A 26,530-nucleotide genomic window follows, 5' to 3' on the forward strand; every position below is an offset into this window, starting at 1 on the left:
CACAAAGCAATATCTATTAGAAAGGCTCCTCAAATGAACCATTGCTGACCATTCAGCACATTGGGAATTATTGTACAAATATATGAAAGAAGTGCAACAACAAAGAAAAATCAACAATGCATCATGAAAACGTCAGTGGGAAAGATGTTGTGAAACTTGAAAGGGTTCAGAAACGATTTACAAGGATGTTGCCAGGATTGGAGGATCTGAGCTACAGGGAGAGGCTGAACAGGCTGGGGCTGTTTTCCCTGGAGCGTCAGAGGTTGAGGGGTGACCTTATAGAGGCTTACAAAATTATGAGGGGCATGGATAGGATAAATAGACAAAGTCTTTTCCCTGGGGTCGGGGAGTCCAGAACTAGAGGGCATAGGTTTAGCGTGAGAGGGGAAAGATATAAAAGAGACCTAAGGGGCAATGTTTTCATGCAGAGGGTGGTGTGTGTATGGAATGAGCTGCCAGAGGATGTGGTGGAGGCTGGTACAATTGCAACATTTAAGAGGCATTTGGATGGGTATATGAATAGGAAGTGTTTGGAGGGATATGGGCCGAGTGCTGACAGGTGGGACTAGATTGGGTTGGGATATCTGGTTGGCATGGACGGGTTGGATCGAAGGGTCAGTTTCCATGCTGTACATCTCTATGACTCTATATATGTTAGGGCTATGGAAAATAAACCATGTTTTTTAGCACTACATAAGCAAATGGGTTACCTAATAAGAGCGTTTTTTTAAAAACAAAACAAAACTACTACACAGACCAAAAACTATAACTTGTATTTGTCCTCACTTTTAGTGAGGAATCCCAAGATGCTTCACAGAAATCTAATGAAATAAACTTTAGCACAAAACCACATGAAGTGGTACATTAGGGTAGATGACCAAAATCTCAGTGAAAGAGGCAGGTTTTAAAAAGTGTGTTAAAGAACAGAAGCATGAGACCAACCTTTGTTTCAATTTAACCAGGGGATTTGAAGAATCTCACTATTTCATGAATGCAATGAAACACACATGGAAAGTTTTTGTAATTTTAGTGTCCTAAACCATTCTAAACATCAATATTTTAGCTCTAAGTTGTTTTGGCTGTGATTTTTATGTGGGTTATATGAATAATTGTGAATGTTTAGGCCAAAAAAAAATCACCTGTCAACTTTTACATTATTTCAATTTTTACACTGCTATAGTGGTTGCTTATAAGGAGTGAGAAACAGAGGTGGGTTGGTTTTGAAAGATAATTCCAGCATTTAGGGCCTAGGTAGCTGAACATAAGGTCACTATTGACAACAATTAAAATTAAGCATGTGCAAGGACCAGGATTGGAGGAGTGCAGAGAGCTTGTAAGAGTTTGCAGCGATTGGAAGACAACCTCAGTGTGCAAATGGAAAGGGGGAGACAAAATCAGAAAACATTTCTACTTATATTGGGTATTATACATAGTGAGTAAATTTAGTTTGTTAAATGCAGAAAGGAGTGCGAAGCTAGAGGATAGCAGACCACGTGAATAAAAGCCACAGGTATAACATGGTGGCTCAGTGGTTGGCACTGCTGCCTGACTGTCAGAGACCTGGGTTCAATTCTAGCCTTGGGTGGCTGACTGGTTGGAGCTTGCATGTTCTTCCCCTATCTGGGTTTCCACAGGGTGCTTCAGTTTCCCCCAAAAGTCCAAAAATGTGCAAGTTAGGTAGAATGGCCATGTTAAATAGGAGGTTATGGGAATAGGGTAGGGAATTGGGTATGGGTGGGAAGCTCTTTGGAGGGTCGGTGCAGATCCAATAAGCCGGATGGCTTCTTTCCAGACTGTAGAGGTTCTATGATTCCAGGTATGATTTGTGCATGCATCACAGCAACTCACCAAAGGTTCTATGGCAGTACCACAAAACCCAAACTCCTATTGCTTAGAAGAACAAAGATAGCACACTCTTGGGAGCATCAACTCTCCTCTGAGTCACACATCATCCTAACTTGGAACTACATTGTCGCTTCCTCATTACTGCTCAGTTAACTGCCTGGAAATCAATCTCTAAAAGTACAATGATTGCACTCGCACTATGTGGACTGTAGAGGGTCAAAAAGGTGGCTTATAACCATTTTCTAAAGGTTATTTAGGGATTGGCAGTAAATTCAGATCTTGCTAGTGCTACTCCTATTACATAAAGGAATAGAAAAATGTTAAGTAACAGACAGAAATAAAGAGTCACATTGCTGTAAAGGATCAGATGCCAGAGATGTGCAATGGAAATGAAAATGCTGATGGATTGACAGCCAATGGACCTTTGTGAAGGATTTGATTTTTGGAATGGAGGTGCTCACAGAAACTGCCAAATACAAGCAGTCAATAATTGTTGCCAAGGAGATTCAGACATTACTAGATATAACCCACTAGTGTTGGTCAGAACATGCTATTGTCAGCATAGTTTTACAATAAGGCATGAAACATGCTGCAGAGAACGATGTGACAGTTTGTTTTGAATAACACGGTTGATTATCATGTTTCAGGTCAGGGAATATTAAGCAAAGGCCTCAGGAAAGCTCACATTATTCTAACCTATTTGCAATTATTTCTCCAGTGCACCCTTTTAAATTAGAAACAATAATTCTCTTGTAGTAGGCATTTGAGGGTATTCAATAGTACAATGGGCTTGCCATTGACATACATTTGTGAAAATATTACAAACATACAAAGATCGTCACATTCTCTTAATTATGATTTGACTGAATTGAACAAGACAAATGGATTATCTGGCAGTATTAGCTATTAACTGTCTTACCCCCTTTTCTGCCAGCAATTTGCTCGATTGCTCCAAGTACTGGGCGGCTTCGTACCAGATATCAGGATGATGTCCTAAAACCAGCAGACATTGTTCGTAGGCAAACATAACTGAAACAAACACAGACAATTCTTTAGAATCTCCATAAACATTAGTTCTACAGTGGATTTTCTATACCATGAAACATTAATATTAATCTATTTACAGAAAATGATTCTTAAGCAGAATTATCACCACCTGCCCTCCTTCCCAAGTTAAAAAGGAGCTGAACTGTCCCTCTAAGATATTACAAACAATGCAATAATGTACATTTATATGATGTCTTTAATCTAGTCACCATCCTAAGGCACTTCACAAGAACATTTTCATAATAACACTTGACACTGAGCTATGTAATGAGATATTAGGATAAGTGATCACAACTTGATCACAGAGTGTTTTTTAAGAGATGTCTTAAAGGAAGAGGAGGTAGAAAAGTGGACTAAATTCCATAGTTGTATGCAGTGACCATTGTGAAAACAAATTTGATACAGATTTGTTCAAAACATGGTGATATAAATGACCAGATGTGCGCCAGAATATCTACATGCAAAACAGCAGTGGTACTGTTAAGTAGTCCCACCTCGTTTAGTGATTAGCGTTTGGTCTTCTGTGCGAAGTGGGTTACTCTTTTCCCACTGGATATATTTCTTCCACATGTCAACCTGTTGTGCTTCCTGCGGGCTGTTCTGTGGTGGGACTGATGGTGCATTACGGTCTAGACCTTTCATTACAGTCTCATATTCCTGTAAGAAAAGCACAGAAGTTTAGGAATCAATTTCTTGAATTTAAATTAGACTCATGGCTTTAAAATCTTTCTTGTTTCAATAACTTTGATACAACAATTGTGAAGTAAAACAGAAATACTTTTGCCACTCGCCGAGCATTCATGTAATCTCTGCTACGATCTTCAATCATTTTCTTAGCAAGGTGAATATTGATGCTCTGTGAAGGAACAGAACATAATGCTGCAATTAACTTTATTTTCATTATTAGAAACTCCAAGAATTGCACTTCAGTGTCACACAGGGCATACAAAGTCTACAAGTTAAATTATTAGTTTTGCAAAAGCTAACTTCAAAAGTAAGCCATTCAGAGTCTGCAAACCCACTGACTCCATTATTAAGGCAGTCTTCAATACTCAATATGTTTCTTTCATTTTGAGATGTCATGCCCTCTTAACATCAGCTACTCTCTTTAACGTTTTCAGTCACGTGACTGTAGCAAAAAAATTCACAAGTCACTTTAGAAACCCGTTCTGAAAATCTTTGCAGTATTGCGTTAGTATTTGACGTCAGAAATCTGAAGCAGTTGTCAGATAGACTTTGCAAATGTCCCAACTTTCACTTTGTCAGCATGGTATGGCTCATTTTCAGATACCACAATCATGGCTTTCATAGATTCATAGAATCCCTACAGTGTGGAAACAGGCCCTTCAGCTCAACAAGTCCACACCGACCTTCCGAACAGTAAGCCACCTAAGTTCCCCTACGTTTACCCCTGACTAATGCATCTAATCTACACATCCCAGAACACTATGGGCAATTTCCTATGGCCAATTCAACTAATCTGCACATCTTTGGATCATGGGAGGAAACCGGAGCACCAGGAGGAAATCCATGCAGACAATGTGCAAACTCCACACAGACAGTCGCCCAAGGCTGGAATCGGATCCGGGTCCTTGGCGCTGTGAGGCCGTAGTGTTAACCACTGTGCCACCGTGCCGCCCCTTTGAATAACAGAAGCAGCTCGTAGGTAGCTGAACAAAATGAGTTCTCTATTTAAGGCATGATGAAAAAAACAACATGATTACAGGTTGTATTTTGAAACTAAAGTAAAAACAACACAGATTTGGGAAAATGCGTGCAAATTGAGGTTGCACATTTAGAGCAAAGTCCTACATCTACTGTTTTGAAGTTGTTGATTCATTTAAAATGAACACAGATTATAAAATTAGTGCAGGGAAATTTCATTCAAATGTACTTATTCTTTAATAATACTCAACAATCATTTAAACCTCAAATGACTGATTCTTGCAACACTGAAAAAGAGCTACACAAAAATACTTTTGTTGACTTAAGCATAGCGCTGATTTTCAAAACAGTTCCAACTCACAACAGTGTTAGGTGTCTCTTAGCTATCTGTGCCAATGCACACAGAACGTACTTTTCTAACTGAAATCCAAATGTATCCAATGTCTACTAATGGGTTCAACAAATATTCAATGGATGGTTAAACTGGAGAAGCTGAGCCTGTTTCCTTTAGGATGGAAAATCTATAAGGAGATTTGATGGGATGTTTAAAATCGTGAAGGGGTTAGAGAAAAACTAAGTAAAGAGAAACTGTTTCCAGTGGCTAAAAGGCCAAAGACAAATGGACACAGATTTAAGAGATTGCCAAAAGGATGACAGCTGACATGAAAAACAGCTTTGTCATGCAAGGACTGGTTTGGATTTGGAATATGTAGCATAATGAGATGTATATAAATATTTAACAGAAGCTTTTAAAAGGAAATTGGATAATTTGGATGCGAGCATAAGCGGTACATGTAGTAAGTTTGCAGATGACACCAAAATTGGAGGTGTAGTGGACAGCGAAGAGGGTTACCTCAGATTACAACAGGATCTGGACCAGATGGCCAATGGGCTGAGAAGTGGCTGAGGAGTTTAATTCAGATAAATGCGATTTGCTGCATTTTGGGAAAGCAAATCTTAACTTATACACTTAATGGTAAGGTCCTAGTGAGTGTTGCTGAACAAAGAGACCTTGGAGTGCAGGTTCAAAGCTCCTTGAAAGTGGAGTCGCAGGTAGATAGGATAGTGAAGAAGGCGTTTGGTATACTTTCCTTTATTGGTCAGAGTATTGAGTACAGGAATTGGGAGGTCATGTTGCGGCTGTACAGGACATTGGTTAGGCCATTGTTGGAATATTGCATGCAATTCTGGTCTCCTTCCTATCAGAAAGATGTTGTGATACTTGAAAGGGTTCAGAAAAGATTTACAAGGATGTTGCCATGGTTGGAGGATTTGAGCTATAGGGAGAGGCTGAACGGGCTGGGGCTGTTTTCCCTGGAGCGTCGGAGGCTGAGGGGTGACCTTAAAGAGGTTTACAAAATTATGAGGGCCATAGGGTAAATAGGCAAAGTCTTTTCCAGAACTAGAGGGCATAGGTTTAGGGTAAGGGGAAAGATATAAAAGAGATCTACGGGGCAACTTTTTCACACAAAGGGTGGTACATGTATGGAATGAGCTGCCAGAGGAAGTGGTAGAGGCTGGTACAATTGCAACATTTAAGAGGCATTTGGATGGGTATATGAATATGAAGTGTTTGGAGGGATATGGGCCGGGTACTAGCAGGTGGGACTAGATTGGGTTGGGATATCTGGTCGGCATGGACGGGTTGGACCAAAGGGTCAGTTTCCATGCTGTACATCTCTATGACTCTAAATAGTAGAACTGTTCAACAGAATTGTTGAACGACTTTTCATAGACTTATGGATTGAGAGGCCTCCTTCTTAGCTGTTCTATTTTAAGATTCAACGTGCGCCCTATTCAGGTAAGGAAAAAGACGTTATCATCTTGTGGTGCTTAGTCATAACTATTTTCACAACCATAGAGTCCAGCTCATTTCAGGTGAATAGAACATCATATCACAGATTGTGGAACAGATACTGGCGAAAAGAAGTGAATTTTGGAAGACAGAAGTTGGTAGTAGAGAGACAAAATGAAATAAAAATCCTACTTAGAAGCCATAAACTATGCTTGAGAAAACACTAATTTTATGGGAGTACAATAGTACTACATCTATTCAACACTAAAACTACTGAAAATGATCAGGTTTGTCCAAGAAAGAAAACAACAATCTTAGCCTTTCTCTGTTTTCAAACTGCAAATTTCAGTCAGCTGAAATCTACTTGAATTTTAAGAGTAATATTTGAGGCACAAGTTTTTACCTCTTCATATTTATTATAATCTCGCCATAACTGCTCAATATTTATCATAGGATTGACACAGCCTCGCTGATACACTCGTCGAACTGCTGTTATTCTTTGATTCTCTGCATAGGATCCCACAGCTTCCCTATTAAAAGGGCAAGATGATTGTAATATGGCAGAATTAAATAAGTTTCAGATTTTTGTCAAAAAGTAAAAGTCAAATGAATTAAAAAGTAATACTTACACTCCTTTTAAGAAGTTAATGTAATCAACCCAAATCTGTAGAAAATTTACAATTAGTAAAATTAATACAGTTCTTAATTCTCATTTTAATAGAAAATTTTAAAAAGCACATAAAAACAATTACTTGATAAGACATAATCTCCATGCCGATTTTATCTAAAGCAAAGTCGTATGCTTGGGCCATCTTCTCTCTGAAATGCAAATCATTAATACATTATAACTTGATTTAGAATACTTCTACATTGGTAGTTTTCGTACTTTATTCTAAACTATCAAAATAATCTGAGGTGAAAGAAATTATAGCATTTTATCAATGTTTTTGAACAATTCATTCCTTACTTGTAACTTGGAAGTTTGCCTTTTGTTTCCCTCACATAGGCCAAATAACATTTCCACAGATCAATATGCAAAACTTTCATAAGACATCGCTGAAACAACTGAAAACAAATAGAAGCAAAATGTCATCACTGAATAATAAAAGTTTTTAAAGCATGTTCCTTCCCAACTAGACCACAAATTATTCCATGACCAAGAAGAACTGATGACAGACTCTCTTTATTCTGGTTCAAAGCAGCAACATTTCTTTACAGTATATTTGGCAAATGTATTCTTCAGACGAGCAGCCAGATTCCACTGGAGAATGGATTGAGAAACAAAAAGCAGCAGGATGTGCATTTGATTTGCTGAAAGACCACATATACAGCATAATAAAAGGTGATTCAACCCGTTCAGATGTTTAGTTTGCTCCACTAAAGATTCCTTATAGCATTCCTTATTCTACTGTACCAAAATAACCCACTATTTCCTTCTCCTGAATCTGCATCTGATTACTCTTGGAATACTATATTGCTTTCCCTTAGGTGTATTTACATGTTTTAGCCACTTCCTATAATAAAGTTCCCAATCTTCAGATAAGAAAAGTTGTTCCTGAATTTTCTATTGGATTTCTGGATACCTATTGATGGACTCTACTTTTACTCTACAGGCAGGTAGAAATAGTCTGTCCACCCTTACTTAAACTTCTTAATTTTAAAGATGTCTTTAAATATTTGGTCACCTTCAGCTTTCTCTTATTGAGGGAAATGAGAGCTACCTGATGGGTGGCTATAAAATACCATTATTCATATTAAAATGCTGCATTTAATGTTCACTCTTTCTGAGATGGTGCCTTGCCTCTAGCTTGATGTTTTACCATGTGGCTTGGATTGAGACCCAATTTTATGAAGGAAAAATCTTTCACGGATTAACTCGCAACCACTCTTTCCCATTATGATCAGTTCATGTGATACCTTGCCAAGACAGATAACTATAGCAATTTTATTTTAAAAATAAGAAAATCCAAACTTTTCTCATTGCCATGGCAAAATAATCCATGGGAAATCAAATTGACATTGATATGCAAATATTATTATACTTTACAAAAGCTCACTGTTGCAAATGGTTAGTGCTCATGTTGACTGTGAGAGGACATATATTTTGCATAAATGCTTAGCCATTGCTAACAAATTTCCTGATTATCCTCGGTTTTGAGATGGCTGCTGAATTACTAACACATGCATATCCAACTGATATGTGGACCAGTCTGCGTAAAAATGACTGTCTCACAAAACATTTAAAACTTTGAAGATGTGGGTACTGCTCATGAAGACTTGAGAAATGATTAAAGTTGTCAAGTTAACAAATTGGGTTTCACTGATAGACTAACAATAACAAGGTTCTCCCATGTCTAGAGAGGATTAAAACGAAATAGGTTTACCTTTTCAACTTTATCATAGTTTTTTGCTTTTATCTGTATTGAAAACAAAAAGATCCAATAATTAAACCTTATAGCAGAACAGAAAAATCCTGTTATAAGCAAAAGTAAACAGTTCAATACTGTTCTAGTCACAGGTATCTGATAAACTAAAACACTTCAGTGTTCAATTCTGACATTTAATATTCTCTTCTAAGATATAGACATTTGGCAGTACAGTAATCATCTGAGAGATTCAGGTCACCTAAACAGACAATGATTATGTGCTTTTATTTTCAATGGTCAGAAGAGAGGAAAGATTACTGGTTTGATTATTTCTTAAATATATTTTAACAAATTAGGATAGTTGAAAAAGAGAAGGGGAGAAAGTAAAAACACAAAATACAGCTGTAACAGTGATCAAATTTAAATCACTGAGCTTGTTTAATGTCCTCATCATACAAGTGGCCTATAAGAAAATGCTTCATTGCACCTTGAAATACAATTATGAACATTTATAGACACGCTAGCTTAAACACAGTTTGTGTGTCAACATTACATTTCATCCACCTATCATGTTCCAGTAAAACTCATGAAGTTCACACCAAATGACATGCAAATGACTCTCCATCTCGATCCAAATACTGTAGTGGAGGCGATGAGATCAGCATGATCTATTGAACGATCAGTCGGTCTTAAAGATTGGGTTCGATTCCAAAAGGGCACAAAATTGTATTGGGAATTTAGCTTCAAATCACAAATCAGCTCAAAACAATGTAGAATCTGGCTCAGGTATTTATCTTGTTCCACTGTTCAAAAGATGAAATTTCAAACTTTTAATGGGATGCTGCATATGCAGTCATGAATTACAGTTGCCAAAATAAATACAACAATATGAAAGGAATTCTTGTCTGCAACAAGAGACCACTCCTTTACCTGCCAACTGCGTTCCTCACTGTACAAGTTGTAGGTTTGATCTCGTCCAATGTGAAGTGAAAACAATAAAATGTTGGCTTCTACTATACCATCCTAGCTTAAAAATATCTTTTGAAGGTTTCTACCTTGAAATCAAATTACATTTGATTGACCTTTTTATCTTCTATATTTTGAAAGGGATGAGAAGCAGGTTTACATTTAAAATGATTTAATATTCATAAATAACAATAACTGCTTTGCAACCAAAGATGGGGAATTTCAACATGGGACAGAGATCCTTGTGCTTTGATTCAAAGGGTTGTGTGCAAATGAAAGCAAACAGCCTACTGGTCCAAAAGTGCTCAAGTTCAATGGGAGGGTTGATATGGTCTAGCAGTGGGAAAAGCAAAATTCCAAATAGGAGAATAAAGAGCTGTAGAAATTTAGCCATTCTTGCTGCACTGTGGAGAAAGAAATAGAGATAATGTTTTGAGTCTATTATGACTTGACTTCAGAAGCAAGATTTAATTTTTTTTTAATAAGACAACAGAAAACCACAATGGTATGTGTTGAAATGACAGGAGTAAATAAATGGACTGGGCGACAATTTTGCATTACAGGTAGTTCTACTATAATGCGATGTTTGTGTTCTGTGCAACTCCACATTATATTTTAAAAATGCTTTAGAAACAGTGTTTTGTTTAAAGTGTTGGCAATGTAATTGCATTACAGTCAACACATGTTTTAAAAGTTCACACTTTGGAAACAGTGTTTAACACAGCGGCAAGACACACCATTGGAATTTAAATGCCTGTAAAACTTTTGATTTGGTTAAATCTCAGTAATTCTTCTCATCTCATCCAACTTCTTTTACAGATACCAAATTAGAAAAGTCACTGGACTTGAAGCATTAACCACATTTTCTCTCCACAGCTGCTGCCAGACTTGCTGAGTTTCTCCAGCAATTTCTGTTTTGGTTTCAGATTTCCAGCGTCCACAGTTTCATGTTTTATTCTCTTACAGACAACTAGCCGTTACTTCATAGATAATTTATATGTTTATGTATATATTGTTTATGCAGTAGTCGGTATTTAGTTATTGTATATGTGGGGACTGAATACTACGTGTAGCATTCAGATGAAGTGGGACATAATTAAACTTGAGTATTCGTATATAATTCAGTCACTTCAGAAAAGATTTACAAGGGTGTTGCCAGGGTTGGAGGATTTGAGCTATAGGGAGAGGTTGAATAGGCTGGGGCTGTTTTCCCTGGAGCATTGGAGGTTGAGGGGTGACCTTATAAAGGTTTATAAAATCATGAGAGGCATGGATAGGATGAATAGACAAAGTCTCTTCCCTGGGGTGGGGGAGTCCAGAACTAGAGGGCATAGGTTTAGGGTGAGGGGGGAAAGATATAAAAGAGACCTAAGGGGCAACATTTTCACGTAGAGGGTGGTACGTGTATGGAATGAGCTGCCAGAGGAAGTAGAGGAGACTAGTACAATTGCAACATTTAAAAGGCATCTGGATGGGTATATGAATAGGATGGGTTTGGAGGGATATGGGCCAAGTGCTGGCAGGTGGGACGAGATTGGGTTGGGATATCTGGGCAGCATGGACAAGTTGGACTGAAGGGTCTGTTTCTGTGCTGTACATCTCGATGACTCTATGACCATCTTAAAACACATTTAGTTCCTTTTACCATATAATAATTAAATTTTACATTTTAAATTAAATAGTAAACTCAAAAGGCAGCAGGTGCCAAGAATGGATTGGAGCATGATGTTTTTCTGCATTGTAGATTGATGCTGTGATGGCGATAGACATTAAAAAAACTATACCACTGCCATCACCGGTATTTCTACTGTGACTTAAGCTTACATTGGCAGTTTCCGTTATAAATGATCTTAAGAGTTTATAACAGAAGTGTACATAACCATTTGTTTAAATTTTATAACGTATTTTCTTCAATGTCTTCATGCAACTAAACAGGCTGATTTTTGACTCTCACATCTTTACGCACTCGGGACAGGGCATCCCATATGATCATGGAATCTGGAGCACAGCAGTTGCTTCATTTACTTTCCTTCTCTGCTGCCACTCTGCCTCATCATTAAGGCTTGAACAGAAAGCCTGATGCAGCTGATGAACAAGTTTTTGCTATTTTGAACAATTGCTCACAGGCTTCACCTGGTATTAATATCAATGTTGTTGTGCTTTAAGGAAAGCTTCAATGCCTTTGTAGTGTTTCATTTTCCTACCCAGAATGCTGGCTGTTTCAGAGTTAAGAAACACAACAGAAAAAAATTGGAAATATACACGTCTCTTGACATTTAAAGGAGAACGGCAGGCCAAAAATGACTGAGAATCTGTGGGTGTCTAGTGAGAGAACGAGGTTGATATTTTGTATGTAGAACTTTGGGCAGAACTTAGTTCACAGGTGATCGGTTCAGAAAATCTTGATTTAAAAAAAATCATTCTGCTACTTAGGAGCCCACTGCATTTCTCCAGCAAACTTTTCATTTTAGATGCCTGAACTGCTGTGCTCTTCCAGCACCACTAATCCAGTATAATCCATAATTTGTCAATTTCTCTTTTGCTTGCTCATATCTTTTCACCATTTTAGCTACTGGCAAGTTGTTTAGAACTATTGAACTCAGATAAAATTAGGGCACAGAAATAGGCCAGTTAAATGCTTCTTTGCTCGCTGAACAAAGTAGCCACTCATTCTAATCCCACTTCTCAGCACCTGGCCTACAGCCTTGATCCAGGTTCCTTATAAATGAGTTGAGAGTTTTCTTCATCCAATTAAATGTCTTTGATGAATCGTTAATAAGCCTGCATCCAGCAAGCAATTTTCTCCACAAATAGAATGTATTCTTTTCTTGTTTTGATAGTTTGTATTTATAAGAAGGGATTAAACAAGAATAATTTTTGTTTTCCTCTTTGTCTTTACAGACACAGGACCTTCTCCAGTGTACTAAACTATTATGCTTAGTTCTCAGTTTTTTAATGAACTAGATTTGAAAATCAGCAGCTGTTTCAGGCTACTTGAAAAATTCACCTAAAAAAAATAGGAATATCAAGTGCAGGAGCAGTGGCAGGTTATTGGACCCTTCAAGCCGATTCCACCATTCAATAAGATTATGGCTGATCTGTTATGGCCATTGCTCCATTGTTCCATCTGCATCACAAATCCCATGACACCCTAATCTATGAAAGGTACATTTAACTCAGCTTTGAATAATGTCAAAATCCAATTTTTAACTTTGGGGAAAGAGAATTCCACACTCTCACAACATGGAGAAAATAAAATTCTCATCTGTCATAAAAGGCAGACCTCTTACTCTTAAACTATATCCCTTAGTTTTAGTCTATCACATAACAGTGAGTATCCTCTGGGTAACCACCCTATTGAGTTCCCTCAAGATCTTATATGTTTCAATGACTTAATCTGAGTTTTCTAAAACTCCAATAGTATCCGCCTCAGCTATTCATTCTTTCTTCATAATAACAGTATTGCATTCTGAGTTGTGTTGTGGGAACATTCTCTGAACTGCTTTTAAAGTAATATCTTTTCATAAATAAAGAAATCAAAGCTGTACTGTACATAGTTCCTCACATGTAGTCTCACCAATGACCTATACAACAGCAATTAAAATTTCCTTACTTTATATTCCATAGAAGGGGTCTTCCCATAACTTTGTATCGAATAAGGCAAATTTCTATTTTCATATATAAAAATGTTATGACCCATGGACTATTAATATTCAACTTGCATCATTTTAGTATCTGAGGCCTTCATAGACTAAAGTAACTTTTAAAAGGGACATTTACTAACTTAAAATAAAACAATGAAATAGTTTGGGAGAAATTCAGGAGGTCTGGCAACCTCTGTGGAACTGTGGTACTGACCTAAAAGGGCAACTGTGTTCACCTGACCATGTTGAGCCAAGCTCCTGAAACATCAGCATATAAAATCAACCCAGGCCCAAATTAACATTGTAAATGGAACCGAAATGCAGATCTGTATCTCTTGATTGAGTCACACATTTCCAGAAGTTCCCCAAGAAAATTTTCCTGAAGATCCTTCAGCTCAAAAACAATGATGCCAGAATCTCCAAAGGAACTTAATTTAAAGCAGCTGCTTTTGAGCAGCGAAGCAGAAAGTGAGAATGAAATATGACTAGTAAGCAACAATCCAAAATCCCGTCTCTTTCTGAAAGAGAAGTGACTGCTGGAAAAGCAACCACTCACCAACAACTCAAGGATGTCTGCAAACATTGCCATTGCTGAATAAATAAAATATTTGGGACTCAAGTCTTATGTTCTGTGAAAGATCCAATAACTTAAAATCAGCAATTGCCTTTATCTTCCTACCTGTATTGGACACCCTCCCACTCCTATTCTGAAGTTGTTATTTGAGTGTGTTTAATGTCAATTTTTAATTTTTGTTATGGGCTAGTATGTAATAAAATCTCTTTCACTCAAGAAAATGTTGCCTTTAGTTTTATCTTGTAAACTGCATTTTATTTGATAGCTACGTGCTAAAAAAATTAAAATATTATTGCAACTAATCAACTAAAAAGATGGAAGCTGACTCCCTGTATTCACCTGGTCAAAACAAAGATACGAATAGTGCCAGGAGTTCAGTGAAAAGTTTCACTTGACACATAGTAACTTATTCCTCATATTTCTACTGAAACTATTTCATTCAGCCACTGATTCTTCAAGTAATATGGACACTTTCCATCTGCAAGCTCATTGGTTAGTTTACACACAAGCATATCAAGCAGCAAGGTTGCAATCAGGAGTAGAATTCCCAACTGGGCACATTTCTTCACTAAGGCCAGGTGTAGAGGCAAAATGGAATACCTCTAGTGCTGTCTTAAGATCTGCTAAGCACAGATCAGTGATTAACCCAACAATTTTTCACTGCCTTATTGTCACATCTATTACACTGATCACTCTTTAGTGAATTATCCTAATCCATCCAGTTAAATTAACAAATATATGCTAGGGGTAATAAATCATTAGCTCACTGCAACAGACACAAATCTTTAGCAACAAAGGTGTAAGATATTTAGCTTGTTCTGCCATTTGAGATTATAGCTGATTTGTGACCTAACTCAAAATACCTGATTGTGGCCCACATCCACTAATATTTTTATAAATAACCTTTGGTTAGCAAAACCATTTCAGATCTAAATTAACAATTGATCTAGCATTAATTATAATTTTCAGAAAAGTTATATTGCCCTGGCTAACCTTGAATGCAGAAATAATTCCTAATTTCACTCTTGAAATGTCTCACTTGAATTTTACAAGTTCTTTGTCCTATCCCAACCACAGAGAAACTAATTGTTCTCATGAACATATTAAAAAAAAATCAAAACAGACCCTAACTTCTTAAATTCCAGAGAATACAGTCAGAGTTTGTACAATGTGTCTTCAGTTTTACCCTCAGAAACCAAGTATCAGTATCTGCATAGCAAATCCAGGTTGCACTCCCTTTAAAGTCCATGTATTGTTCCTGCTAGAATGGCTCACAATACTGTAGATGCAAAACTTAATGGGCTCCCATCGAAGGGTTTTCAGGCAGGAGGGCCTATAAGAATTGGGTGGTCTTCCTGCTGCCTACTTCAGACCTGGAATCTTAAGAGATCAAGCATGATCCTTGCCTGAAAGGAAGCCTTTAAGTGGTCAATTAATGGCCTCTTCACATCAGATGTGGAACCTGGCAGCAAGGACAGACAGTTAACGGTGGAAGAGAACTCAGTAGGTAACTTGCTTGGGCCTTACTTTGGATGAGAGGGATGAGAACAGACTCGCAGACCCCACCACCTTGTCTTTCCAAAATATTCCCAGACCTGCTCTGACCAAGATCTCCCCTCCTCACCTCATCCTGAAATGCCAAAGTTACCTTGTGCTGGACTACTTGCACTTAAAATCTGGGGATTGCCTGGTGCCCCAGCAGTGGCTCCTGCTCCCAGATGTCTGCCAGCTCTCTGATGGGGTTTCATCCTGAAGGAGGATATGTGTTTCTTGACACCAAAAAAAATCTATGTCAACTCAAAAATCCTGTCCAAGGTTTGTTCTAACCAGGGTACTCTACAGCTTAAGCATGACTTTAATAACTTTGAATAAAGACCAGTAGTCCATTGCCTGTTGGTTATTATATTTGTTCATGACATTTTATTCTTTGATCATTTTGTAGCGAAGTGAATTTCAACACAAAAGATCAAAAGATTTTAGGACTAACATAAATATGAAATACTTTGAGAATTTTACTTCATGTATACTTTATTCACACATGTAAATGATCTCACTTCAGAACAAAACCATGAGTCTAGATTATGTCTATTAGAAATTGCACTACAAAGTATCAAAAGAATTTTAAAGAAGTCTAAAATAACTGCACAGGCATTCTCAGTTTACAATCATCCCTCAACCCACAATACAACTTTACAGTCTCTAGTTGGCCTTAGCACGTGTTTATTTAGATTACCTCTTCACAGAAAGTACCTGTGCAGTGATTTTGAAGAGTCAGGCAGAACAGTCCTGGTTTTTCAGCTAAATAGCACAAAAATAGCAAAACAAAGTGCTACTTGCTTGCCAAATAGAAGATCCACTAGATTGTTGGGGTTGGGTAAAACAAGATTAGTCAGGGAAAGCAGTGAGTAGTGGTTTATGGACTGCAGGAGTCAATTACAAGAGGAAATGTAGGAGTGGCCATGTGGCCCTGGGTCCACTCTGCAATACAGCTAGATAATGGTAGATCTATTTCAACACAATTTTCCTATGCTATCGGATCTCTTTAATATCTAGAAATCCCATCTTTCCTGGACATACTCACTGTTTGAGACTGCATAGCCCTCCGGGTTAGAGAATTCCAAACTTTATGAATAAATTCCTCCTTACCTCAGTCTTAAATGGCCTACCCATTATTCTGGGATTCTCTCCTGGCTTGCTAGCCCTCACTAGTGTTTGCAATAAAAGATTCAGTTATAATCTTCAGGAATATAAGGAAAGCATGAGGGACTGGGATGAGAGATTTATCATTCTATGACTTATCACTGTAGTTCCTAGACTATCCAGAAGTGGCATTTGTAAAGGCTCTTTAAAGCTCTAAGCACGGCAGTACAGTTAGCTTCTATTACTTTTAAGAGGCCAAACTGGCATTTTTCTGTGGTATTCAAACCACTTGTGAGCATAGTTCAGGTTGACCAAGTTTAGGAAATTGGGAGATGAAAATGATTATCTTCCGAAACCAAAGTGGCTCCAAGACAGCAAGGCTGATAATGGCCCAACTGGTACATTGCTTGTTCTACATATTTATTATTCAAGGGCTAAATGCTGCTTACAGGTGACAAAAACAGGACTAAAGTAATCTGTTTTACAGAAAAATAGGAGGAATGTAATAAATGCAAACACTGGAACATCAAAAGCTTAGCATAGCTATAGAGTGAAAAGTAATGTTTAATTTGTCAATTTTACAGTGCTTTGATTCAGTGGAAATGGGGAAAATTTTACACATCATTCTGTCTTCTTCTGACCTTTGCTTGGTATCCAATGCAATGAATTATTTTGTGATGTAGATGACTCTGTATTGGGCATCTTGAGCATACAGAAACTGCACAGCATGTGCTTAAAAAGAGTCATCATTATTTATCTACACATACTAGACAAAACCTACCCCCTAATGCGCACTGCCGCCTCAGAGCTGAAGCTGACATCAGTGTGATCTTACAGATATCTCACAAAACTTCATTTGAAGCTTTACTATCACCATGAATGAAATACAAATATACCATTCAAAACAATGGAGCATTTCCTTAAGTAGGGCTTTAAGTATGAACATATGAACAAAGGGCAGGAGACAGTCAATCGGTTGCTCAAGCACTCTGCCATTTAATTAGACTATTGCCAATCGGATTGTAACCACAAATTCACATTCCTACTCACCCCTGATAACTCTTCATCAAGAATCTATTCAACTCTGTCTTAAAACTATCCAAAAGGCTGTTTCATGAAACATGGCAAATAGGAACAGGAATATGCCCTTTGGGCCTGCTCCACTTTTCAAAATGATCGTAGCTGTTGATTCTATTATGTAACTTGTTCCTGCTTTTGCCCCACACCCTTTGATCCCTTTAGCCCTAAAAAAGAATGATGTCTAACTCCTTCTTGAAAACATTCATTGGTTTGGACTCAACTGCTTTCCATTGCTCACCACTCTCTGAATGAAGACATTTCTCATCTCCTCAAAGGCTGACAATGTTCTGAGTGAAAAAAATCATCCCATCTGTTTTAAATGGATGACTCCTGGCTCTAAATACCCTCACAAGAAACAACACCTTCTCCACATCCACCCCTTAGGATATACGTTACAATGAAAATTAACTCAATAACCAACTACTTGTGCAAAAATATGCGAGAAAACGCTGTTCTGAACTTCATGTAAATTTCTGGCAGCTTCCCCAAAGCACGTTAAGTTTTCAAGAGTTGCAGAGAAAATGCTAAATACTAAAAGATGTTTCCGATAAGATGGTTGAAGACACCCTGAAAGATCTAAAAACATATATAAATGTATCTTGTGAAAGACTTTTCATAACGACTAGTGAAATCAGCAGACCATTAAAATGAGTAATGTTTAAATCTTTAATGTTATTCAAATTTAAGAAGCATTAAGCAACAATTAAACAATAGTACATAACCAAATTGAGTGTTGAGATATCTACAAGATAGAAAGGAATGCTGATTACAACAACTGGTGTTTAAACTGAAGAAATGAAGGGTAATGAATGGAATGAAGGTAATGACAGAAAGTAAACGTGATTATAAACCAGTACAAAAGGTAACTGAGCTACATATTCAGGAGGAAAAAAAACATGGAGGGAAAACTGCAACACCAGTCTCAACTACAGGAGAGGATAAATTCAGCCACAATATTGCTCAGATACATTATATGAATTGTTATCACATTCTGAGGGCAATCTTATGAAAGAAATTGAGAGAATTGGACATTCATAAGTGGATGGTAGAAGACATTAGCTTTTGGAATTAGTTGGATGATTCTGTATTCTACTATGTTTCTGACTAACTTGTTGCAACATGGTGTTCCCCTTGCACCCCAGGATGGGTTCAGAAGTAGGCATTCAGGGAATGCTCCAATAAAATGGAGCATGGGTGACATGGTGGCACAGAGGTTAGCACTGCTGCCTCACAGCGCCAGACAGACTGGTTCAATTCCCGCCTCAGGCGACTGTCTGTGTTGAGTTTGCACATTCTCCCAGTGTCTGTGTAGATTTCCTCCGGGTGCTCCGGTTTCCTCCCACAGTCCAAAAATGTGCAGGTTAGGTGAATTGGTCATGCTAAATTGCTTGTAGTGTTAGTGAAGGGGTAAATGTAGGGGAATGGGTCTGGGTGGGTTGCGCTTTGGCGGGTCAGTGTGGACCTGTTGGGCCAAAGGGCCTGTTTCCACACTGTAAGTAATCTAAAACAAAATCTAATCTTAAAAAAAGCCTGTGACAACTGCTATGAATTATATACTGAAGAACAGAAGTAATAATGTACACTGCCACCCTCCCCAGAATTGCATTCATTTAGATATTTCAATTATTTAATAAAATTAAACAAACTTGCAACAGCAAGCTCAGTGTGCTTGCAATTTTTGAAGGCGTGAGAAAAGAAATCTGAAATTAAAACCATGTTTAATTTAAAACAGGCTCTCAATGCCCTCATGGGCAAAAGCACAACTGGATATACTAAACCATACAAGAAGAAAGTGCTTCAGTTAGTTAATCTCATCTGGCATATAAGAATTTGTATCAACATTGGATTAGGAAAATGAAATTGCCATTTAAGATTCAGATTTCTGTCCATTGTTGAATAATCCCTGATGAAAACTGCAGGTTTAGACATGGTTGCCAGTCCCAGTATTCTATAAGCACTAAAACTAAAAGAGAAATTGGTTGTTTGGGCAAGGGTCCCAAGGCTTTTGCCATCAACAGAACATTACTGCAACAAGCTGCAATTATCTTCATAGACAGTAATTGCAAATAAATCCACTTTAAAAAGTTTAATACACAATTGCCATCTTTGAGTTAATTGAATGTGGACTTCTACAGTACCTTTCACATTCTCAGGATGTTTCAAATGCTTTACAACCAATGAATTACTGTTGAAGTGTCATGACTGTTAAATTGTGCAAGTTCCCTGCCGTATGCCTAAATCCAATGAACAAGGAAGTGCCTAGTCGATCCAATTTTTTTGTTTTGTTCATTGAGGTGTAAATACTGAACAGTAAACTGGGAGAAACTAGGAGAATTTCCCATTCTCCCAGAATTGGAAAGAGAGGCATATACTTAATGTTTCATCTAAAACAAAGGATCACTGCCACTGGAACATTTCATAGTATTACAATCAAGTGTCAGTCTGGATTAAGTGGCCTAATGGAATGGGACCTGAACTAAAGACATTAGTGAAGTCAAGTGTTACTATTAAATGGTTGTCCATTTCTTTTTTTTGCCAGGTGCATAATTTTAAATGGAATGTGCTTTAAGCCAGAATATTTAAGGACAACAATTAATGTAGCTTCTCATTGCCCATTGATTGGAGGTGATGGCCTGGTGGTATTACTAATAGACTATTAATCTAGAGACCAAGTCATGTTCTGGGAACCTGAATTCAAATTCTGTCATGACAGATGGTTGAATTTGAATTTAATTTACATGTATGTGGAATTAAGTGTTTAATGATGACTATGAAACCATTGCTGATTGTCAGAAAACCCACCTTGTCCACTAATGTCCTTTAATGAAAGAAATCTGCTTTCCTAACCTGGTCTGGCCTATATGGGACTACAGATCCACAGCAATATGGCTGACAGTCAAATGCCTTCTGGTGCAACTCAGAATGGGCAATTAATGCTAGCCTAGTCAGTGGGACCCATATCGAGTGAATGAATGAAAAAAAATTAAGCATATAGATTCTTATTTTGAAAAGCATTTTCCCACAGAGCCAGAAACACACTTAATCCTTACAGATTCACTTACCAAGCTGGTGACAGCATAAAAGATCAATCATGATGTTGCTGCACAACTGCTTGAGAAGTGATTGCTGATAATGTTTCAAATGTAGAAGACGGTAAAGCCAATAATTCCTTGCTTTTCAAATCCCAAGGTTTACAGTAAAGTGTATCTGTTCTGAATGTCAGAAGACTACATATATCCAAACCATGTAATTTGTTGCTGGCCCTGAAGTTGCTGTTTGAATGTTCATTGTGTTTTATTAATAGTACTTGAGTTTTATTATTGTCTATATTCTTTTACCAGATTTAAACATTGTTGGTAAGACTAACTTGTAGTGGTGATCTGCAATTGCCCTCAAGAAAGTGTTCCAATTAATATAGGTAATGGCAGCAATCCCAGGTTTTTGACGTAGTGACAGTGAGGGAACAGTGACATAGTTCCAAGTCAGGATATTATGTGGCTTACTGTAGACCTGACACTGGTAGTCTTCCCATGTTCCTGCCACCCTTGAATTTCTAGATGGTGGAAGTACCTTTCAAGAAGCCTTAGTGAGTTGATGCAATTACGATGTTTAAATGACAACTGCCTTTGAATAGTAGAAGAGCAAGCAAGAATAATGGTTAAGTAGGCTACTTGGCGGGATGTGACAAATGGTATCTCAGGGATCCTGTCTTGGAACCTTTAACTTTAATAAGAAAGCTTTATAGTTTGCTGAAAACACGAATGCAAATGGCAAAGTAAGTAATGCAGATAGAATCAATTTGTCAACATCTCTGCAGTTTTAGGCAAATAGGCAATACTGCAGCAAATGGATTTCAAAGTAGGCAAATGAAATGTCACGCATTGAACCTAAAAAAGCTTGATCACAAAACTTTTTTTAAAAAAGTGTTTAAAAACAAGGAGGAAACATAGAATCTGTGTGTACTACTTTAAAATATCATGAACAGTTTCAATAAATAATGAGAAAGTTTATGAAATGCTGTCTTTTATATCTAGAGGACATAAGTCACTATTACCTTGGAAGGAGTGCAATATAGCTTTAACGGCATGATATCTGAAATTCAAAGAAACCAAGAGAAGACTATACAGACTAGCAGCTATGGCTCAGTTGGCAACATTATCGCCTCAGTCAGAAACTCCATTCCAGCTTGAGCAGAATAATCTATGTCATGGTGCAGTCCAGTAATGAGAGACTGACACACTGTTATAGGTGCCGCCTTTCAGTTGAGATGGTAAACCAAGATGTCAGCGAGTGTTTGAAAATAATTCCACTACATTATTTTTAAGAGTAATGGTTATCCCAGTGTCCTTGCCAACATTTATCCCTGAATCAATACTACAAAAAAATTTAATTGTTGCTGTTTGTCTAAGTTTGCCAATACAAAGTGCTGTTTTTTAAAATATTACAAGTGATTTATCTTCTGAAGTATTTAATTTAATGTAAAGCACAAATTACATCAAATTTGTGGTTTTGAAAAGCATTACAAAATGTAAGTCTTTCTTTTTGCTATTTTTATTCCCTGAAGCTTAGAACATTATGGGGTACAGAGTAACTTTATTTTGCTCAAGATTGTTCCACTACTTGAAGGGCTAAATTGCCTACTGTTGTTCCTACATACATTTTTATTATGGGATAGATAGCTTTTCCCAATCAATCAAGTTGGCAGCTATTTGCCTTCACTGCTGCTTTGATTCACACAATGGACTTGGGTAACCTAAATATATTTAGTTAAAAATTTTAATTTACTGCACACAGATGCACCAATGAGATAATGCTAACCAATGCCGATTCAAATAGCTCAACCCAATCCAATCAGAGCCAAAATACGCATATTTCGTATTTCTTAGGATCAAAAAGGCCAAGATTTAGCTAATATTTTAATTTATCATGTTCAAATCTCTTGTATAAAACTAAAATTGAAAACATTAAACATATTAACTTTTCTCAACACAACCATACACACAGCTTACTGGCATCTTAAACAATTAAAAATTAACAGGAACTTTTTTGTTCCAAATGCCCATTTTTAAACTTCCATTTGCTAAAGTCAGACCTATTTCTTTGAATGGTGAATGCACTTTTTAAAAGTCAAATTACAAGGTGCGTTTTGCAGGAGTCCTGAAGAGGGACTAATTCATAGGATCCTGGGGGAAACAAAGCTTGGATTCGGGATTAAACTGGACAGCTGCTTCAAACTACTGGCACAGGTATGCCAAGCCAAATGGCCTCCTTCTTCGTATAAGATTTTGATTCACTTATACACATACCACATTTGGTATTTCAGGTTAATATGGACATTAAACTAGGTTTTAACCAACAATCACAAAAGGTAAAAACAAAGTGTACTATTCAGCTAATTAAAATTAAAAATCATGATGTAATTATATTCACTGAAATCTAATAATGTTCACAAAATGGTGTAACTGCAACAGGCAGGCAGGCAAATTGGGTTTAAATTGTCCTCTGTTGTTTTTGCATAAGTTAAAATTTGAGATTTGAAAAAGAAAAATCACCCAGATAAGAAAAAGTGAGTAAATGGATTTTAGTTAGTTTGCATAAATTTACTGAAGTTGCATTTGTTATTCCCAGATGCTTGCATGCATGTTTGGGTGCTGTGATGAGACACAATATAGAGACTACAAGCAACAAGTGGGCAGGAGCCAGATCAAATTGGTGCTGCATCCACTGCTTTTTTGTCATTTATACAAATAACTTGGATGTGAATGTCGGAAGTATGGTTAGTATATTTGCAGATGATATCAAAGTTGGTGGTGTAGTAGAAAATGAAGCAGGTTATCTCAGAGTACAATAGGACCTTGATTAGATGGCCCAAAGAGTACCAGATAAGTTTAATTTAAAAAGTGCAAGGTGTTTGATTTTAGTTAAATTTTGGGGGACATATCCACTTAATGGTAGAGTCTTGGGGAGTGTTGCTGAACAAAGACCTTGGGGTGTAGGTTCATAGTTCCTTGCAAGTGGATTTGCAGATAGACATGTGGTGAAGGCAACATTCAGCATACTGGCCTTTATTGGTCAGTGCATGGAGTAAACGAATTGGGAGATCATGATATGGCTGTAAGGACATTGGCAAGGCCACTTTTGGAATACTCCTTTCAATTTCAGTCTCCCTGATATACGGAAGATGCTGTTAAATTTCAATGGGTTCAGAAAAGATTGGGACTATTTTCCCTAGACTGTTAGAGGTTGAAGGGTGACCTCAGAGGTTTATAAAATCATGGAGGCCATGGATACAGTGAATAATCAAAGTCTTTTTCCCAAGGCAGGGGAGTCCAAAACTAGAAGGCATAGGTTTAAGGTGAGAGGGGATTTAAAAGCAACTGAAAAAAATGTTTTCAAGCAGAGGGTGGTGCATGTATGGAATGAGCTGCCAGATGATTGATAGTGCTGTTAAGAAGGCATACAGTGTGTTAGGTTTCATTCATAGAGGGATTGTGTTCCAGCGCTGCAATATCATACTGCAACTATACAAAACATTAGTGCAGCCATACTTGGAATATTGTGTACAGTTCTGGTCGCCATATTTCGGGAAGGATGTGGAAGCATTGGAAAAGGTGCAGAGGAGATTTACCAGGATGTTGCTTGGTCTGGACGGAATGACTTATGAGGAAAGGCTGAGACACTTAGCCTTCTTTTCAATGAGAACAAACCTAAGAGGGGATTTGATAGAGACATGCAAGATGATCAGAGGATTAGATGGGATAAACAGTGAAAGTCTTTTTCTGAGGATGATGACGTCAGCTTGTACGAGGGGACATAAGTACAAATTGAGGGATGATAGATTTAAAACAGATATGAGGCAGGTTCTTTACACAGAGAGTGGTATGGGCGTGGACCTGCTAATGTAGTCAACTCAGCCACATAAGGGAGATTTAAACAATCCTTAGATATGCACATGGATGATGATGAGATAGTGTTGGGGTATGAGCTGAGAATAGTGCACAGGTCAGCGCAACATCGAGGGCCGAAGGGCCTGTTCTGCGCTTTATTGCTCTATGTTCTGTGATCGGCATGGACAAGGTAGACCAAAGAATCTGTTTCCATGGTGTACAACTATATGACACTAAGTCTTCACCATCACATTGCATCTTTCAAATTACTATGAAAGTAATTTGAAGTTCAAACTAAGAAGAGTTTATAAATATAGTTTTCAAAGGAAAATACAGGATTAGATTAAAGTTATGTGAACACAATAGTGTATCCATGTGTAAATACATGAATATATTCAAATTATTGGAAGGGTTTAAAAGTCCAGGCAGAAGACAGGTCTGTACAATTCTACAGCTCTAGAAGTGAACATCCCCTCAATCTAAGATATCAATTCCCATCAGCAGTGCAAAAATACTTCAGCTCAACTCAACTCCCCTCTACGGTTGATTGTGAAAACTCATTTCATCATTTTATTAAAAGGAGACTGCAATACCCGAATCAGATTTGTCGTTGTCTGATAAAATGCATGGACACACATTGAATCAGGTATCCAGCAGTTACATACGAGTCAGAAAACACAAAAATGTTTTGGTTTATTCACAATATTTACACATTAATTATAAGTAAATTTACAGATATTACACATTGATTATCTAATTGCCCAACCCTCAAATATTTTATTCACTCTTGACCAGTTTTAGTCTTAACTTACTGTGACCAATCATATATTTTTAGTTAAGGCAAACGCAAGAAAAAGAAGTGTATAGGTGCACTGTAGTCCACAGCTACGGTGAAGATCAATGCCATTATTAAAACAATGAATCTAAGTTTTGAATATTCAAATAATTTTAATTAAATATACCATTACACAATTCCAATAAACAGGGCTTGTACTGTTTGCGTGCAAAATTTATTTAATTTCAGCCAAGTGGAATGGAACATTTGTGTAGACAAATTTGGAGTAGCAAACAGAGATATCCACCATTTTGCATCTCACAGACATATTTACCAGTATGTAAAGTCTGCAATTCAAGGCCAGCTCTGTGCTATCAAGATCGATATGAATGTGCAAAACTAAACATTATGTAACTTCTCAACATTCATACTGGTTTCTTTGATCACAACTGATTTTAAACTCCTGATTCATTGGCATGCAATCAGTACAAGGAAAATAAACTGACACGTATCTGCATCATCCAGCGCTAACTCCATTAATTCTGCCTGTTTAATGGAGATTAAAGACCGAAGGGTTCACGAATTTCCTCATTTCTGGAAAATAAAACTAATGTCTGTTCAGAAAGTAATGTACAGCACTTCATCTTTCCAGTGAATAAAGAATTTGAAGACATATTCAGGGGTATGTGTGGTGATTGACAAAACAAGGTATATTTTAGCTAGGTAAGGCCTTCTGAAGATTCTCCACCACCACCCCCCACCCTTTTGAAGCAATTCCTACCTCGCTCTTAAAAAGCATTAATTCCTCATTGGCTTAGAATTTCAACTGACAACAGACATCCTCTGTCCACATGATGGATATCCATTTTGGTAGATAGTGAAGTTTGATGCCTGGGTTTTTGATTACAGACGGATCACAGCGAAGGGTCTTCTCAGATGCATTTTCCCCACGTTTTGCTGAGTAACAATTACAAGCATCAATTTCTGCCTCTCTAAATCAGGGCAATAGTCAATTGGAATTCAATTCCACTGCAGATGAGACCTGAGCATGGAAATGAACCTGTGTCAGTTATATTCTGTGCATCAGCTACTGGTTCTGTAAACTGAGGCATGGAGAAGCTTCAAGTTAGCACATTCATTAGATATGCAATACCTTGTGCCACCAAATTTATTGTCACACAGGTAACAAACATTCAGATCTGTTTGGAATGAGAGCTTCCTCAGATTATAATATATGCATGTAAAA

The 26,530-nt window shown here is 37.4% G+C and overlaps 1 protein-coding gene across 2 annotated transcripts in view; it reads right to left on the reverse strand.

Moving 5' to 3' along the window:
* Positions 1 to 26,530, reverse strand: part of cstf3 (cleavage stimulation factor, 3' pre-RNA, subunit 3) — a 112,308-nt gene that overhangs the window by 17,255 nt on the left and 68,523 nt on the right. For both annotated transcript variants that reach the window (XM_072592630.1, XM_072592631.1), the window contains 8 exons: positions 8,737 to 8,769; positions 7,320 to 7,417; positions 7,105 to 7,171; positions 6,982 to 7,016; positions 6,756 to 6,882; positions 3,671 to 3,748; positions 3,387 to 3,549; positions 2,765 to 2,874 (listed from right to left, as the gene is read on the reverse strand). In XM_072592630.1, the coding sequence (XP_072448731.1) occupies positions 2,765 to 2,874; positions 3,387 to 3,549; positions 3,671 to 3,748; positions 6,756 to 6,882; positions 6,982 to 7,016; positions 7,105 to 7,171; positions 7,320 to 7,417; positions 8,737 to 8,769 (711 nt within the window). The remainder of the gene's footprint in view (positions 1 to 2,764; positions 2,875 to 3,386; positions 3,550 to 3,670; positions 3,749 to 6,755; positions 6,883 to 6,981; positions 7,017 to 7,104; positions 7,172 to 7,319; positions 7,418 to 8,736; positions 8,770 to 26,530) is intronic.

Source organism: Chiloscyllium punctatum, chromosome 22, assembly GCF_047496795.1.
Source record: "Chiloscyllium punctatum isolate Juve2018m chromosome 22, sChiPun1.3, whole genome shotgun sequence".
Taxonomy (NCBI): Eukaryota; Metazoa; Chordata; class Chondrichthyes; order Orectolobiformes; family Hemiscylliidae; genus Chiloscyllium; species Chiloscyllium punctatum.